This window comes from Gouania willdenowi, chromosome 6 (genome assembly GCF_900634775.1).
Source record: "Gouania willdenowi chromosome 6, fGouWil2.1, whole genome shotgun sequence".
Lineage (NCBI taxonomy): Eukaryota > Metazoa > Chordata > Actinopteri > Blenniiformes > Gobiesocidae > Gouania > Gouania willdenowi.
Window position 1 is genome coordinate 57,837,195 of NC_041049.1, and position 18,096 is coordinate 57,855,290.

General features: G+C 38.1%; 1 protein-coding gene across 1 annotated transcript in view; it reads right to left on the reverse strand.

Moving 5' to 3' along the window:
* Positions 1 to 18,096, reverse strand: part of mbtps1 (membrane-bound transcription factor peptidase, site 1) — a 43,004-nt gene that overhangs the window by 5,968 nt on the left and 18,940 nt on the right. Inside the window, exons 7-20 of the mRNA XM_028450638.1 lie at positions 17,935 to 18,051; positions 16,632 to 16,699; positions 15,860 to 15,962; positions 13,939 to 14,090; positions 11,924 to 12,085; positions 9,441 to 9,585; positions 6,454 to 6,642; positions 5,483 to 5,655; positions 5,286 to 5,401; positions 4,953 to 5,109; positions 3,958 to 4,082; positions 3,762 to 3,839; positions 2,838 to 2,978; positions 2,626 to 2,757 (exon numbers count right to left, since the gene is read on the reverse strand). Coding sequence (XP_028306439.1) covers positions 2,626 to 2,757; positions 2,838 to 2,978; positions 3,762 to 3,839; positions 3,958 to 4,082; positions 4,953 to 5,109; positions 5,286 to 5,401; positions 5,483 to 5,655; positions 6,454 to 6,642; positions 9,441 to 9,585; positions 11,924 to 12,085; positions 13,939 to 14,090; positions 15,860 to 15,962; positions 16,632 to 16,699; positions 17,935 to 18,051 — 1,858 coding nt within the window. The remainder of the gene's footprint in view (positions 1 to 2,625; positions 2,758 to 2,837; positions 2,979 to 3,761; positions 3,840 to 3,957; positions 4,083 to 4,952; positions 5,110 to 5,285; positions 5,402 to 5,482; positions 5,656 to 6,453; positions 6,643 to 9,440; positions 9,586 to 11,923; positions 12,086 to 13,938; positions 14,091 to 15,859; positions 15,963 to 16,631; positions 16,700 to 17,934; positions 18,052 to 18,096) is intronic.

Consider the following 18,096-nt stretch of genomic DNA (forward strand, 5'->3'; position numbering starts at 1 on the left):
TAAAGTGTGAATAACAGCCTATAGCCTGTCCACACTCTGATGGTTAGGTTTGATTATAACAAACTATAATCCCATTTTCTTTATTTATATAAACAAATACTTAATTGCAAAATTTGCTTATTTATTTTTAAAAATAAAATTTTGATTTAGTTTATTTAGGTTTTTTTTTTATTATTATATAATGTTAATTTTGTCTCCTTATTTTGATTTTAAATATCAGCATGCTGTGTGTTTAAAATATTTTTCTGTGTATTTTCTTTACTTTTAATTTATTTTGTAAATTTTGTTTATTTATACGTGTATACATACATATATCTATGGGTATGTGGGTGTTTATATACATATATATGCATACATTCTAATTTTCTTCTATTTAATTTAATCGGTGTCTAATACCTATTGCTCTGCTTGACTATTTTTTTAACATTACTGTTGCTAATATTCCCACTATTACTATCATTGCTATTGTTATTATTGACTTTTGTGGATTATCCTTGACCCTATCGTTATTGTTTTGTTTTTTTTAAATGTACGTAATTCATTTACCAAATGTGGACATCTTTGTTAATTGAGTGCCAAAAATGTGTAATAGTGTAATCCACTATCTGTGCCATATTTATTCATTTGGCCAAAAGGTCATTTTATATTTTTATATTGCGGGTTATGGTAATGTATATAGTCAGGGTTCCTACACTTTTTTCCACAATGATTTTTCAAAACTTTTCCAAAATATTTTACCAAATTTCCATGATATAGTTCTGAACCACTAAGATCTATTCAAGACCATTAGAGAGCAAAAATGAGCGGGCCTTTCCAGTGTACTAGTGTACACTAGTCTACTAACAGTGTGCCACTGTTAGTAGAAAAACATGTGGCACAGGGAATGCAAGTTTTTGCAGAGCATCATTTATTAAAAGCGATGTACAACGCAAGGTGTTTGGGTTAAGGAACTTGCTATCGTTCCATAGTAATAGCGATTGTTGGATTTTAAACATTTTTAAAAAAATAGGCTATATTTCCAAAACTTGACTTTTCAAGAATGAAAAATAGTTTTTTCAAATCCGTAACTTTTCCAGAAATGTCATGACCATAGGGACCCTGTATAGGGTGCCGAGTAGCATAATTTTAGTATTATACTTTTACAGTATATTTATTTTTCCAATATTTTATTTAAGTGTGTCATATGTCAATCCTTTTTTTCTATTCTTGGAGAGCACCTGGAGAAAGAACACCATACCTACTGTAAAGCATGGGGGTGGAAACATCATGCTTTGGGGCTGTTTCTCTGCTAAGGGACCAGGATGACTGATTTTTGTAAAGAAAAGAATGAATAGGGCCATGTATTGTGAGATTTTGAGTGAAAACCTCCTTCCATCAGCAAGGGCATTGAATATGAAACGTGGCTGGGTCTTTCAGCACGACAAGGATCCCAAACACACCACCCGGGTAACGAAGGAGTGGCTTAAGAAGCATTTCAAGGCCCTGGAGTGGCCTAGCCAGTCTCCATATCTCCACCCCATAGAAAATCTTTGGAGGGAGTTGAAAGTCTGTGTTGCCCAGCGACAGCCCCAAAACATCACTGCTCTAGAGGAGATCTGCATGGAGGAATGGCCAAAATACCAGCAACAGTGTGTGAAAACCTTGTGAAGACTTAGAGAAAACATTTAACCTCTGTCATTGCCAACAAAGGGTACATTACAAAGTATTGAGATTAACTTTTGTTATTGACCAAATTCTAATTTTCCACCATAATTTGCAAATAAATTCATTAAAAATCCTACAATGTGATTTTCTGGATTTTCTTTTCTCATTTTGTCTCTCATAGTTGAGGTATAGCTATGATGAAAATTACAGGCCTCTCTCATCTTTTTAAGTGGGAGAACTTGCACAATTGGTGCTGACTAAACACTTTTTTTCCCCACTGTAGTTGAAAGAAAAAGGAATATAAAACATATGGTTCCAGCCTTCTAAACCCTGTATAACATCCAACATCAGTTTGGTACTCCTTCAAATCCTTTCTGCTGCCTTCCAATAGAAGAACTGACACTTCTCTAAATTGAACAGACACACTCCTTGACATGACTTATAAAAGGCTGCCACTGTGCAGAATGTCTTCCCGCTGCAGTCTTTCCATATTCTGTAACGATCAATCATCGATTAAACAGAATCATGAATCAAGGCTCACAGAGCTGATAACGTTACAAGGAGAAGTCTGCCACATCATTTCCTAAAGTGCACACAGCAATGTAGACGTATTACATGGAGAGCGTACCTTCACTCACGCCACATGTGTCAAACTCAAGGCCCTTTAGAGCATCAAATTTGCTCAATAAAGAAAAAAAACCATGAAACAATTAAAATCCACAATATTTGCAGAGCTCAGTTTTCTACTTGTACAAATTATGTCACAGTACTTAAATAAAATCTTCCTTCACTGTATGCATGTATTTTGAGGATTTTCTGTTTTTTTGTGTGTGTTTTAGTCAAATTTTTTATGTGTAATAAAATACACTTGCCCAAAAGATTCAGGATGGGGACAAAAAAATGCATGAAACTAAGTTGTAGCCAAGTTTGAGTTTTTTTTAAATGTTAATTTCGATGAAATGCGAATGAGTTGTTTCTCACCTTCCAGTCTCTGCGGCATCGGACGCTCAGCACCTGTGGGAGGGGCCACTCTGCTGTGGGAGTGGCTGAGGCTTGGAGGAGTCATACTGTAGGAGGTATACTGAAGAAGAGCGTCTAAAAGCCAAAAACAGTCTGGGGGGAAAAATAGACAAAAAAATGACACATAAGTAAATCAGAAGGAACAGCTGAGTGTTCTGAGCCTGACGTGTTACCTTTCTGTCTGTGGCTGTCGTCTATACAGTTGGAGTCTCCGTACAGAGCGATACGACCCCCACCGTCAGACGGTGTTTGATACAAGCCCAGGACAGGAACCCCCTCCACCACAGCGGTCTCCTGCTTTAAAACTTCCAAACCTGGGAAAACAAATCGAAACCCCAATGAGAAACCCCAGGGTTCTCACCAGGAAGTTTTCACAACATAGGGGGATCACGTGATGTGCAAAATTTTGAAATGTATAATTCTCTGAGGGCCAAATTAAGTGAAGTAAAGCTAAAGTTGAATTTTTTTGTTGTTTTTTTTTTTTTATCTTTGTTCCAGCCTTTAAATCTAAAAGTGATTAGTTGAATTTGTGAAGGGTGATGATGAATGTAGTTAGGCAGCATTGGGGGCAGGGGTTCTCAGGTAAAGATAGGAGCATTATCGCCTGTAGTAAAGAGAAAGTGTGACAAATGTATATGTTTCTCGGTTATGCAGATTGACAGAAAAAAAAGCATTGGATTTATATAGCGCTTTATCATAGACACAAAGTGCTTAAAGAAAAGAGTTCAAACAACCCGTGCACACCTGGAAGTCCCTTTGGTGTGCAAGTGTGCAACAATTATTACAACGGTACTGATTAAAAAAGGGAAAAACAACAGATAATCCCCCATACGTTGCTGAAAACGAAGCGTAGGAGGCGCCATTACTCTGTAGGGGAACAAAATTACAACGTCGGGGGGCCCTACGGCCTACGCTCAACAGCGCTGGCGAGAACCCTGAACTCCAGCCAGAGACAAACACAGGGCAACACGTGACATTAAAGTCCCTTCAACATATTCAGAACAGATGCGTTGGAACTAAACTAATGGCAGAGTAATTAGGAAGCAGCCTGTTAGCTATGTGCTATACAGTGGGTGCATGAGGAGAGCTGCTGGTACCTTGGTCCTTCAGGTTCTTGGCGATCACTATTCCTTCCTCTGGGAAACGGGCAATACTGCAGCCTGAGGCGTAATACACTGAGAGAAAATGTGAAAAAAAAAAACCATTATGTCCTTAAAATTCAGTAAATGGCCCATCAGGGATCAGCACTGACTAATGGAAAAAGATGTAATGTAGCATGCTTAGAAGCCTTACTGTCATGATCTGCCAGGGTGAACTCTCCCTCATAGAGCCCATCACTAAAAGCCATCCCCCACACTGAGATCAGGTCGTTCAGAGCTGGTACGTTAGCACCCCCTGTGTCGGGCATCCACCACTGCCTGCAGAGCACATAAAAAAAATAGCTAATTTGAAAACCTCTCCAGTGCTTCCAAGATTTTTTGTGTTGCCTAAAAAAACCAAAAGTGACAGAGTAGAGTCTTTGAGACTATATTAAAATGGAAGACAGATTTACATTCTGTGCGATAGCTGGAACTGCTTATGAACGGAGCAGTGAACAGTGATGATTATCTGTAGTCTACACAGAAAGCTGTGAACCAGAGAGGTTGTATAGTACAGATCAAAGATGCAGAGCGTGTTCTGAACAGTTTGTCTTCCTATAATATATTTGAGATCCTTTCCTATCACTCAAACACTCACAGTAAAAAAATTTGACAAATTTAAAACTTGAAATAAATCAACTAAAGGTTTTGAATTACAAAAAAAAAATTGAGTAAAAAAAACATCAACAGCTGCTTATTAACTGCTGTAACAGTATGTGATAACGTAATAATACATCAAACGGAGAAAATAATTGTTCCAAATATTTAAAGTCAGGATTCATTAGCAGTTGAAGCTAAATGTCTGTGTACTTCGCGCTCATGTGAACATGTACAGAATGAAATGCTGTACCCAAGTCTCCTGTTAAGCCCTTTTATAATATGTAAATAAAACAGAAAAACACAAGTATACACAAGCAATTGTCAGGGTATCACAGCAGCAGCATAAACTATAAAGAAATCTGACACAAAAAACAGAAAATGTTTTAAGCCAAAAAAAAGAAAAGGGAAGAGAACACGTTCTACTTTAACTTTAAACCGTGGTCATAATGATAAGTTTTTTTTCTTGATTAAAGGGTAAAACATGATACGTTTTCTGTCCTATAAAAGCCATCAGTGGTATTGTGTGCAGCAGGGGAGCTTTGTGAGTACCTGGTGTTTTCATCATAGAACTTGACCTTTCTCATGACCGACGTGTTGTACCAATCACTGAAGATAATGAGCGACAGGCCGTTGTCAATATCTCTCCTCAGCTTGGTGATCTCTTCAGGGAAATATTCCTCCTCGCTATCCACCATCAACAGTGTACCTATGGGGAATGTGAAGGCAAACCGTTCATTACTTGCTTATTTTCTACCAAGTCATAACCAAGCAGCGCTCTGCAGGAACAGGCTTCATCAATAGCCTGCAGCAGCCACACCACTCGTTTTCAAGAAGTGGCTTTCATTATGTGTTGCTGTGTGACGTCTGCCTCTCTGTTCGTACCATACTGGCTGGCATCAAAGCATGTGATGGGAGCCCCCAGGACTTCCACAAAGTAGCCCATGCTTCTTAAGTGCTGGTACATGTCTCTGAAGTTAGTGTGAATATGGTCGCCATTCCTGCAAAAGGAAGGGAAATCCAAAATATTAAAATTCCTGAAATGAGAGACTTCAAAAGACGTCAAAAAAATGTTCACCCACCAGTCTAGTGGGTCATTTTTCATTCGCAGGTTGTCTCTGGGAAAGTAGCCAGGTGGGTAACGTAAGTTGTGATACTGGTCCCAAAGCACCCTCTTACTTCGTGGTGGGGTCGGTACAATCTTCACCTTAATGGGAAGCTTGACAGTTGAGGTCAGCTCTCCTCCCACTTCCGACTACAAAGAAAGAAACAGACATGTCACGTTTGAGGAAAGGTTGTCTTATGGAAAATACTTTGAGCCACTCAGAAACAAATGTCTGTGCTAAGTATAGTAAAGGTGCATTTTCTCGGTATCTGCACCTAATACCTAGAAAGGTGATTATAATAAGTGTAGAAACAGTAATAATAGTGTTTAAGCAGGCTTTGATCGATTGTAAAAAAAAACATTCAATCCCTTTATCAGCTGTAAAACAGAGTAAAGACAATGTATTTAAAAATAAAGACAAAAAGTACGTTTCTATGTACTAATAAATAATTCAAGTGATCACCTTTTTATCGCTTTTCTTGATAGAGGAAACCAGAAAATAAGAAAAGGTAACTTGAATGTTATTATATGTTGGGCCTAAAAGCATTTATGCTTCTGCCTGTTTCAGTCTTGTTATATGTTTTTAAATTGTGATTTATTTTTGAATATTTTTTGTTAGACTGAAAACAAACAAATAAACTGAAAATGAAATGTTAAAACTAAGCACCCATTCCTTTTCTCAAACCAAGAAATCCCGTTGCAGAGTCATTCAAAAAGAAAATTAAATAACCAAGGGGTTTTATCAACACAGAATGGAAAATAAACTTTTTATACTTAATAAAAACTTCACATCACACTGAAAACAAAGCTTTTAGGCATTTTCGCCATTTTGTAGCAAACAAACTTATTAGTGGAAGAAAGCACACATTGTTTGTGATCTTACTTTTGCTGATCTGATAAAGCTGTAGGAAATCACTAAACAAAGAAAGCTCGGCTCCACTGACTTACGTCGTTCTCTGCAGGTGATGCCACTGTAACCATCACGTGACCTTGAGCGATCCCTTCCCATGATGCTGCTTTCTTGGCCACAGAGATGGACACAGCCAAGTAACCGGCCCAGGGCCACAGCACAGGAGAGTAGGACACGGCCACGTCGATGTGGTCTCCATTCTGGGGAAGGTAAGGCTGCCAGATGGGCTGCAGAGGAGTCACATGTGTAGTCAGTTTAGTCATACTGACTTTGCTTGTCCTTTAACTATAATGGCAAGGCAAGGCAAATTTATTTATATAGCGCATTTCATACTCAAGGCAACTCAATGTGCTTTACATGATAAAACATTCAATTGTTTACAATCAATAAGAACATTTAAATCAATAAGAACATTTAAAATCATCAGTAAAATCAATTAAAATCATCAGTAAAATCATCATTACATCAACAACATGACAAAAAATCTCTCTCTCAATCATATGCAGTAGAGAAAAAAAGTGCCTTTAACTTTGATTTAAAAATGTTCACATTAGATACTGACTTCAGCTCCGCTGGCAGTTTGTTCCACTTCTTTGCAGCATAACAACTAAAAGCAGCATCACCATGTTTACTGTGAACTCTGGGCTCCACTATCTGATCTGTGTCCATAGATCTGAGAGACCTGCTGGGTTCATACCTGACTAACATGTCACTGATGTATTCTGGACCAAACCCATTCACAGATTTATACACCAGCAGCAGAACTTTAAAGTCTATTCTGAGGCTGACTGGGAGCCAGTGTAAAGACTTTAAAACTGGAGTAATGTGCTCTGACCTCTTTGTTCTGGTTAAGACCCGAGCTGCAGCGTTCTGAACCAGCTGTAGCTGTTTGATGCTCTTTTGGGGGATTCCTGTCAGAAGACCATTACAATAGTCCAGTCTGCTGGAGATAAAAGCATGGACCAGTTTCTCCTGGTCTTTCTGAGCCATTAAACCTTTCACTCTGGAGATGTTCTTTAGGTGGTAGAAGGCTGTTTTTGTGATAGATTTGATCTGACTGCAGAATGTAAGATCTGAGTCAATCAGAACACCAAGGTTTTTGACTTGGTCTTTAGCTTTTAAAGATCGAGACTCAAGATAATTGCTGACAGCAGTCCTCTTTTCCTTGTTACCAAAGACAATCACCTCCGTCTTGTCATGGTTTAGTTGAAGGAAGTTTTCACTCATCCAGCAGTTTACTTTTTCTAAACAGTCACACAACACCTCAATGGGACCATGGTCATCTGGGTTCAGTGATAGATATAGTTGTGTGTCATCTGCATAGCTCTGATAATCAACCTTACAGTTCTGTAAAATTTGTCCTAAAGGAAGCATGTAAAGGTTAAACAGAAGGGGTCCAAGAACAGATCCCTGAGGAACCCCACAGGACATTGGTAATCTGTCAGATTCAAAGTTTCCAATGCTTACAAAATAGCTTCGCTCCTCCAAGTATGACTTAAACCATTGCATTACTTTTCCATTTAGTCCAACCCATGTTTGCAATCTGTGCAACAAAATTGTATGATCTACAGTGTCAAATGCAGCACTTAGATCCAATAGAATGAGAACAGATACTTTTCCTGAATCAGTGTTCAACCTTATGTCATTGATCACTTTGATAAGAGCAGTTTCAGTGCTGTGATGAGAACGAAAACCTGACTGAAATTTATCAAATATTTTGTTGAATGTTAAGAATTGACTCAGTTGGTTGAAGACCACCTTCTCAATGATCTTGGCCATGAATGGAAGGTTGCTGATTGGTCTATAGTTAGCCAGTATAGAGGCATCCAGTGTTCTCTTTTTTAACAGCGGTTTCACAGCAGCTACTTTCAGGGATTTTGGTACGGTGCCTGATTGGAATGAGCAGTTAATTATCTGACACAAATCAGCGACAATTGACTTTACAACAGTTTTAAAGAAGTTTGAGGGTATTGTGTCAAGGCAACACGTTGATGGATTCAGCTGCTGAACAGTCTCCTCTATTGTTTTTGGGTTCACTGTAATAAACTCTAACATTGTAGTTGACTCATCCCTCAGTGGTTGAAGCTGTTCAAGCTTTTTGTGATTTTGCTGGTTTGTTCTGATGTTTGACCTTATTGATTGTATTTTTTCATTGAAATATACAGCAAATTCATTGCATTTTCCAGCTGACAGTAATTCAGGGGCTATCTGATCTGGGGGGGTTGTGAGCTTTTCAATTACAGAAAACAACGTGCGAGAGTTGTTGACATTTTTGGCAATAATTTCAGAAAAGTATTGCTGCCTTGCTTTGAACAAGCCATCATTGAATTTTCGCAGACTTATTTTGTACAGTTCTAGATGAATTTGGAGTTTTGTTGATCTCCATTTACGCTCAGCTCTTCTACAGTCAGATTTCAAATTCTGCATTATCTCAGTCCTCCTCCAAGGTGTTTTCTGTGTGTTTGGTTTTCTCTTAGTTTTGATTGGAGCCACCACATCTATGACATTACAGACGTTTCTATTATACTCATCCAGAAGATCATCAACTGTCTCAGCACTCAATGTTGGTGTCATTGCTATGGCTTCCATAAACTGTGCACTTGTGTTCTCATTTATGTACCTTTTCTTTAAACACACATAACTAGGGGGAACAGATGTTACAGTCTCTAGGTCAAAAAAGACACAGAAATGATCAGATAGAGCTAAGTCTCTTACATCAACAGCAGAGATATCAACACCTTTAGAGATAACCAGATCCAAAGTGTGACCTTGAGTGTGTGTCGGACCAGTCACATGTTGTGTAAGACCAAAAGTATCCATTAAAGCATACAGTTCTTTGGCAGTATTGTCCATGTTATTGTCTACATGAATATTTAAGTCACCTGTTATTATTAAAAAGTTGTATTCAGTGCATACAACTGACAGCAGTTCAGCAAACTCATCCATGAATTCTCCAGAATATAATGAATTAACTACCTAATTACAAAAAACACAAATCCTGACTGGTTTTATTTTGATAGTTCACCTTGTCAACAATGCGACCGGTGACACCCATTCCGTTTAGGATGGTCACGTTGACGATGGTGGGCATTCCTCCATAATAGATAGGCTGGGAGCAGTAAGGCCACATGTAGGGACACTCTGTCAGATCAATGTAGCTTGGAGATAAACTGTTAGGAAACAATAAGAAGTTAGGCTAAAACAAAACAAGTAGAGCAACTAAAACAGAGCCAACATATCTAAATACTACTCTCAGTCTGCCTGTTATGTATACAAAAAGGTTAAAAGGGATCCTCCACTGTTTTTACAAATGTGGCCTAAAACCTTTGAAATGTCCTTATTAGAAGATCTATGCCTAACAAAACACCTTATTTTGCCCCATATTTGTTCTATTAACTTTTTAAAATGGGACTACTTTACCATATTAGAGACTGTGTTCCACCATTTTTAAATCACGTGATTGATGATGTTACACACACTCATTTGCCTTTTCCTATTAGAGTGAAGTATTCAGTCTGATTTTTCAATTATTTAGCAGCTTTTTCGGTCAAAATGCCAGTGTACTACTTTTGGTTGCTCTAATAATCTTGAAGAGTTAAAGATGCCAATGTAAACCTTATTTTGTTCACCAATAGAGGATAAAAACAAATCTGTGACTGCACGGAAGTGACAGTTCCAACTCTGCAGTTTCGTAGTAGACAATGAAGCAGAGAACAAGAGCTCTCCTAAGGAGCCTTAACTCCCCCTTACACAGTGCACGGCTGATGCTCTGGTGGCTGAAGTTAGTGAGTTATCACAGATTTTCTCCGGTCACAACTGTTTTTATTCTTTTTTGGTAAACAAAAGAGAGTTACATCAATATCTTTAACTTTTCCTGACTACTTAGAGCAACCGAAAGCAGCACAAATTGGCATTTTGATTGAAAAAGCTACTAAATTATCTAAAAAGCAGGCTGAATGCTTTACTCCAATAGGAAACAATGGGATGTTTACAGGCAAATGGGGCCGTGTGATGTGATATGTGATGAATATGGTGCAAAATTATGCATTTTGTTAGGGATACATCTTTTCGCGGTGACATCATCATCCGACATCTGACATTTGCCTTAGCAACGGCCTTTGCCATCTTGAGAGGGGTTTACATTTGCCTGAAAACTGCTATTTACACTATTTATCGTGGACAACACAAAGGTTTTACTCAATGTTGTACGAATATTTCAGCAGATTAGAGCCAAAGGCCAAGCACCGATGTGAAGGGAAGTTACATATGGTTGATTTGGAATCATGTCCATACGACGCGCCTCAAGGTTCATGAAAAAACGACCCGAAAACATGGCCAGACCTCCGATGACATGGAATTTACGAGTAGCTCATTAACAGCCCTGGCGTCTACACAATGGAGAAGGTGAGGACTTACAAAAGCTTGGATGCATATATTTTCTTTAAGGTGAGCTTATGTATGTGTTTTTGTGTCTATATAGGCCTGTGTCATCATGATAATTGGCTCATTATGCGATGTGGCTATGCTAGGCTAGCACCGCTAATAATAATAATAATAATAATAATATTAATAATAATACAGCCGAAATTAAAACATAAATGTGTATATGAAGCACATTTGTTTATTCACTATACTTACAGTTCATATACAAGTCAACACATCGCATATTTACTGTTAACTTCATGTTGCTTGTCTTCAAGTTAGACAAATAGCCATAAAAATTTCAGTCATAACTGAATAAATTACAATTTAAATGTAGGCTAATTCATAATCAATGTCATAAAATCAGTCAGGAAGAAATTAGATCCCCAAAATACACAACCTACCATTAACAAAATGTCTACTGCAAACATACAACCACTTTGATTTTGGGCTCCATGTAGTTCCACCTACGTTTGTTCGCCTCAGTGCTTGGGGATCCATAATTTCCGTTTCCGGGCTTTTTCTGTCGGTATTCTGTAAAAGGCTATCTTTTCCTTCAGCCAGGCGTGGTTATGACAGCCAAATACTACGCAAATCAGCCAGACTGCAAAATCAGCGGTAAATAGCGGTTGCTAGGCAAATGTTTACCACTCTTAAAATGGCGGCGCGCATGGCTAAGTCAAGTGCTGATGTCACGGGAAAAGGTGTATAGATCTTCTAATAAGTACATTTCAAAGGTTTTAGGCCACATTTGTAAAAACAGCGGAGGATCCCTTTAATGGTACACATTCGATTTACACACGGCAGCTTTATGATGCCCACTGCCGTCTACTGTAGAATATTTCATGTGCACCTGCTGTATATAACAATGCATGACAGAGCCTTCAATTGGTGGTAAACCCAGATGACTGTCACATAATAGGAGAAAAAATAAATAAGAAACAAAAAAAACAGACCAAAAACAAAAACAAAAAACTACTATTAGGACATTTCTCATTTTGCCTACATGTGTGTCTGCCGTTCCATGAGTAGTTCAGTACAATCATTGAGAGTTCCAGTACAGGTCACTCATCTACACTGGGTTACCTGGCCTGAGGTCTGTAGCTGTTCAGGATCTGGTATGCTCTGATCAGGTCTAGCTTTCCATGTCCCTGCTCAAACATGTTGACTCCAGGCAGCCTGCGGGCCGAGGCAATCAGAGCCTGCTTCATCGAGGCTGGGTTCACCAACTCACGGTTTAACACAGTACTGGAAGAAGAAAAAAAAGGACAGAGTGTTTTTTGTAACTGCTTCAACCTTTCTGCAGTGTCTAATTCACAGAAACCTGTTGGGACATTCGGGTGGGTATGTGTGTAAGTTGGTGTTCTCCTGGGATTGAGGCAAGACGCCTGTAGTCAGTAAGGGCGTTATGCTGTTTAACCCAGCAATATGAGCTCTGAAATTGGCTCAGCTACAGCATTGCAACAAGAGAGTGAGAACAACACCGAAAACTAGGCGGATGCACTATTTTCCTCTGGGACACACTCACTGCGTGCATGTGTAGGATTACACGACCTTAGGTAGATAAAACCACATCATACTTCAGTATTATGCAACATGGCATAACCCCAAACAATAGCTCAGTGTGCAACAAGAGGAGAGTTTAAGATAGCTGTGCACTTCTCCATAAAAACCTTACACAGTGTCCATTTTCTCTTCAAGTATAAAGGTAACATGTTTGAATGACTGGAGAAAATATGATATGCCATATCCATATTATCCTTCTAGGCATCTAACAGTGTTTGTAATATTCCTCTGTTACCAGAATATTTAACCCTGACAGCAAAGAAACAACCAATCAATTGACTTTATGTATGTAACTTTTATGAGTGAAATACATGAAAATGGGTCTATAACCAGAAGTTGACATAACTGATGTGTAGGTGCTCCCAAAATAAACAATACACACCAGTTCAAATGTTGTACCTGTTATTTGGGATAGAAAAAAAGGATTTGGGGAGAAAAATGACTAAACTCAGGGTTTGTCTTCTGATTGGGAGCCAATTTGTTTTAGTTTTCCAGCCACACCTGATTGGTCATAATGTGTGGCTCCTTCTGGTTGTGTCTAATGAGGAGTGGAGAGAGGAGGGGCTACAGACAAAAAGCAGCACTGTGCACCAAACTGGAGGGAGAGACGAGCAAGTTCTTCAGACAGAGACTTCACGGTGGAGGTGAGGGAAATGAGTGAAAGAAAACGAAGTAAAAACAGATTTTGATGTCATGGACAGTTCAAGAGTGAAGACTGAGCCATTTAAATGTTTCATACCAAACCTGCACAGACATACGAGAACAGCCCATACATGTGTGACATTTAGTATTTTACACTTTATTAATAAAGTACTCTATTTTACAGTTTTTAGAAAGTCATGAAAATGTCAAAAAAGCTCCATCAAACATTACTTTGGCATTTCCACCTCCAAAGTAATGCCAGAAAGCTTCAGAAAGTAATGCAAGCCATTGAAACAGCTAATCACAGACTGAACCAAGGAGACTGAAGTCGGCCTTGTACATGCACACCCACTGTTTTTCTTTAACAAGAAGTATACAGGCAGAAGGAATATAATGATTATGACATTCTGTAAGTTAACAATTTGTTCAGTGCTTCAAAATAGTAACTGTTGTAAGTGCAAAAAGCTGTCATTTCATTTGGTTTTCAGATATTTCTACTTTTTGTCTTCAGTCATTTCATTAGAAAGCTTCATATTTCATGAAGCTTTAAAGAACAGAAAATTAGTTGTGCTTTTTGTAATAATTTTCAGTTTAATTAAAGCAAAAACATTTTTCAAAAGTGAGGGTCAAGCAACAGCTGTAGGTGCTCCCCTGAGCACCAAACTAATAAAAATGTTTAATATGTATAGTACACACAGTGTACAAAGTGTTCAAGTCTCCTGGACCCATCATTTATTCCCTGACACAGTTAAAGGGTTAGATGGATGAAGTGGAAAAACAAAGAAACAATGAGATTAATATCCATCTCAGAATCAGAATCAACTTTATTGACCAAGTAATGTATTGAATACACACGAGGAATTTGTCTTGGTGAATCTCTTTTCTTTACTAACCTGGCCAAGAGTGTGACAGCACCAGCCACCACGGGAGAAGCCACACTAGTGCCAGACAGAGAACGGCATCCCTCCTTCATTCCTGAGCCTCGAACGCCAGAACCGTAGGTCACGATATCAGGCTTCACTCGGCCGTAACCCCCTGGCAGCTCCTGAGCACAGAGAAGATACATAATAATAGGGATGCTCAAAAATAATTTGAAAAGCCAGGAAAAAACTGCTGGATGAAGGCAGATTGCTAGGCAACACTTTTTTTTTTATATCATGAACTTATTTGGGTGGTCACTGCTCTTCAGACTTGATTCTATTATGATTATGATGTTTGTGACAAAGACACACCATCAATACAAAGTGCAGACTAATCTCTGCTCTATTCTTAATCTTGAATTATTTAAAGTCATTCACCCAGGAAACACATATTCCTCTTACCTTATAACTTAGTTCTCGATACCATGAAAAATAAATATTAATTGTGATAAACAAGACAGCTTGTTTAATGTATAACAATAAACAAGCCGTCTCCTTAGTTCATATGAAATCTGTTTAACAAAACATGATCTACACCTAAACTCCTGTGTACAGTCAGTGCTGTGTGGTTAACTAGTAATTTAACAGTGTCAAGTGGTAAAAACATTGGCTGTGCTAATTGTGTTAGAACACGAGTCAAACTCAAGGCCCGGGGGCCAAATCCGGCTCTTCAGATCATCTGATTCGGCCCGTTGGAAAAAGTGAAAATGACATGAAACATTGTGTAAATATTTCAATTATTCAAAATCATTCAGTTCTAAATTGATGTTGAAAGAACTCTAAATTATTCCAAAAACTTGCAATTTCTTTCAAATTATTCCACAAAATCTCACCAAATTAAATAAAAAATTGGTCAAAAAATAAATGAATCAAAGGACATTGTTCTTGCATTCCATACTTTATGTCCAATTTATAACTGGAAGTGCAAACATGGGCAAATTATTGTTGAAATTTGTTTTCCAGCCTAAAACCAACAGCCCACTTGTGATGGAACTGGTCCGTAATTTGTTCTTGAACTAAAATGAGTTTGACACCCCTGTGTTAGAGGATTACGCTGACGTTAGGATCTCTGTTTTATTTTTGCTAACGTGGTTTTCCAAACAGAGCTATTAACCGCTCCTCGTTCCCTTCTATCCTTGTAGGACAGGATTCACACAGCCCTGTGGGCACGTGTACAATGTTACAGACCCCCAACATTTACTGACACTCCAAATGTTCTATTTTTTCCATGTGCTGCATGAACAGAAGATCGAATAAACGATGAGCTAGCACTCAGAATTACCTGTGGGTATTTAATTGATAATGCAACCAGTGATGCATAAATTCAACAACTGATTTCCCCTGCTCCTTTCAATTTGGAATACGCCAACGTCACAGACATAAAATGAGATGCTGCTTACACATTAAAAGGCAAACAGGAGTCATGGTTATACATGACATGACAATGTAGCTGCAACTAGAATAAAGTCAAATTATGGACACATCACCAATTTATAGCCACTCGGACTCTGCTGCAACGCATGAAGATATGTTGAAAAAAAAATGGTGGAGGGAAAAAAGTCAAAAAATTAAGGAAAAGGCAGTTGGGAAAAGCTGAGCAGAATTTTAAAAAGCTGATTTAAAGTGTTTTTGAGGAGGGATAGGTGAGTGAGTGCTCCGTCATGGCTGAATAACAGTGCTAGAGGAGCCAGAGAAACTGACTATATTAGAAAATCAAGTCCAAATCAGATCCCAGGGCAGTCCTCCGCAACTAATAAAAAAGGGATGTGGAAGAGAGATAGGAGGCTCACATTATGGTCGACTGCTCCAAGAGCAGAGGACAGATCCTGGGACTAGATTTCTGATGCGTGCATAATCTCAGTCTGTGTGTGTGTGTGTTGCTGTACTAACTCACCCAGGTGGTCATTCCTCTAGAGGAAAACCTGGCAATGTTGTCCTCAAAGTCAATCCCGCCTACTCCGATTACATCCATCTGATCTGCCGGGTTGTTCAGGGTGCTAAAGGAGAAAAAAAAATGGATTTATTTCAGCTTACTTGATTAAAATCTATTAACATGGCCACACTTTTGAATAATGTTGACAGTTATAGTCTGTGTGAGCAGTTTTATTTATGATGTTATCCACATAAGAGCAGAAAGGAACGAACAGTAACAGATTGGATAGAAGTTTGCAATAGTGCTGTGAGCATAGCTTGATCTTTTCTTAGTTTTCTGTCATTTAATTTGATTATTTCACAATATATTGATGTATGAAGTTATCTTTACTATTGGCAGAAGTTTCAATGTTCTGTAAAAATCCACTGTAAAGGAGAAAAATGAGAACAACTTTTTAAAACAAACATCTGTTTTTTTTTTTGTCTTTTACTGAATGATTAAACCTGCTCTGATGGCAGATCATTTGAATAATAAAAGTGTACCAACTGAATAAAACACATAAACTTAAAAAAAACATCAATCCAAAATGTTTTGTAATTTATAAGAGACCGTAACACAAATTAGGTCGTTTTTTTAACAATATTATATTGTAAAAAGATACATATGTAAGGAAAATAAAATCTCCCTTTGTTTTACAGTTTAAATAATTCTATAATAATATTAATTCTAATAAATTATGACATTCATGCAAAAGTTCCTCTTTGTCAGTTTAAACCTGGAAGTATTGGCGTACCCATAGAGAGGGCCATCATTGCCGATGGCAGAAACCATGATCACTTTGTTGGCGGTCAGCTCCCACACCTGTCAGTGAAGCATAAGATGGATACAAAAAAATGAGGTTGACCCATTGTGATGAAAATGATAATTCCTCCCAATAGGTGACTAAGTATAGCTAATTACAACAAGTTTTATGTCAGAAAAAATACGCCCTAAACCCATGAAGAGACAACGGTACAGTTTAAATTGAGTCTAATAGTCTTTAAGGCGGTGGTGAAAGACACAAAGTCCCACCCAATGACAAAGTAAAGGCCTCTTGGCCTGAATACAATACAAAAACAAAAGCTAGTCTTTTGTTTCCCATCAATCCATCATTGTGTGTCGGTGACATGTTGTTTTAATGCACATCTTAGAGGATCAAATACTTAAAAAAGCAGGATTTAAACATTGCCACGCACATGTATTTCACCGTATTCTATTTTCTTTAATAAAAATCATCCAAAATCTCTTGGCAGTTGATTGAAATACATTTTTAATTTGCATGTTCTCCTCACTGTGTCCTTTCCTTGTAGTCTGGTTCCCCGTCTGAGCCTAAAAATGTTTGTAATAAACAAACTCAAGTGTCTCAATTGAAAAATAGTGATATCATGTATGAGTGTGTATGTATTTGTGTATACATGTGTGCATTTGTGTGTCTGTTAAGAAATTATTATATTCTTTGTTTTTGAAACCAGGAGCCTTTAACCCTGTGCTACACAGATCAGCAGAATGATCAGTGTACATGTGTGTTATGGCCAACACAAGTAAAATAAGTTCATTAGGACAACAGTAACGAAAAGACGTGATCAACATCCCCCGCCAGATTGGTTGTCATTATAACTCACAACCTTTTCCTAAATGTCCTAAATCTAAGAACTTAGATGTATACATAATAAAATATTATTACATTAGAATATAGAATTAGTAATGATCTTAACGGTTTCTAAGAAAAGCTGTCCCCTTTGAAGATCCGTCAAACAGAGTCCAAAAAACTGAACACTGGCAGTAACTCCTAAAAAAATAATTGCGCACTTCTCATTTTCAAACTCCATCAAGGTATTGGTACCCTGAAGCCACACATGGAATTTGGTTATTGTATCTTAAACGGTTTCTGAGAAAAGCTGTCCCCTTTAACTTGGACGGACAGATGCACAAATGGACTGAGCTCAAACCTATATCCCCCTTCACACTTTGTGGTGGGGGATAATAATAAGTAGACACCTGTGACCTTATGTGGCATTTGTAACATTTATAAGTACTCCTAAATATGGGTGTATCACCTTATCAACAAAAGGATGGTCCATGAAGTCGGGCCCCCCGATGCTGAGGTTAAGAACATCGATTTTCTTGAGGATGGCATAATTAAAAGCATCCAAGAACCATGACGTGTACGACACCTGTTAAGACAACAACAGACTAAATAAACATGTATTTGGACTCAG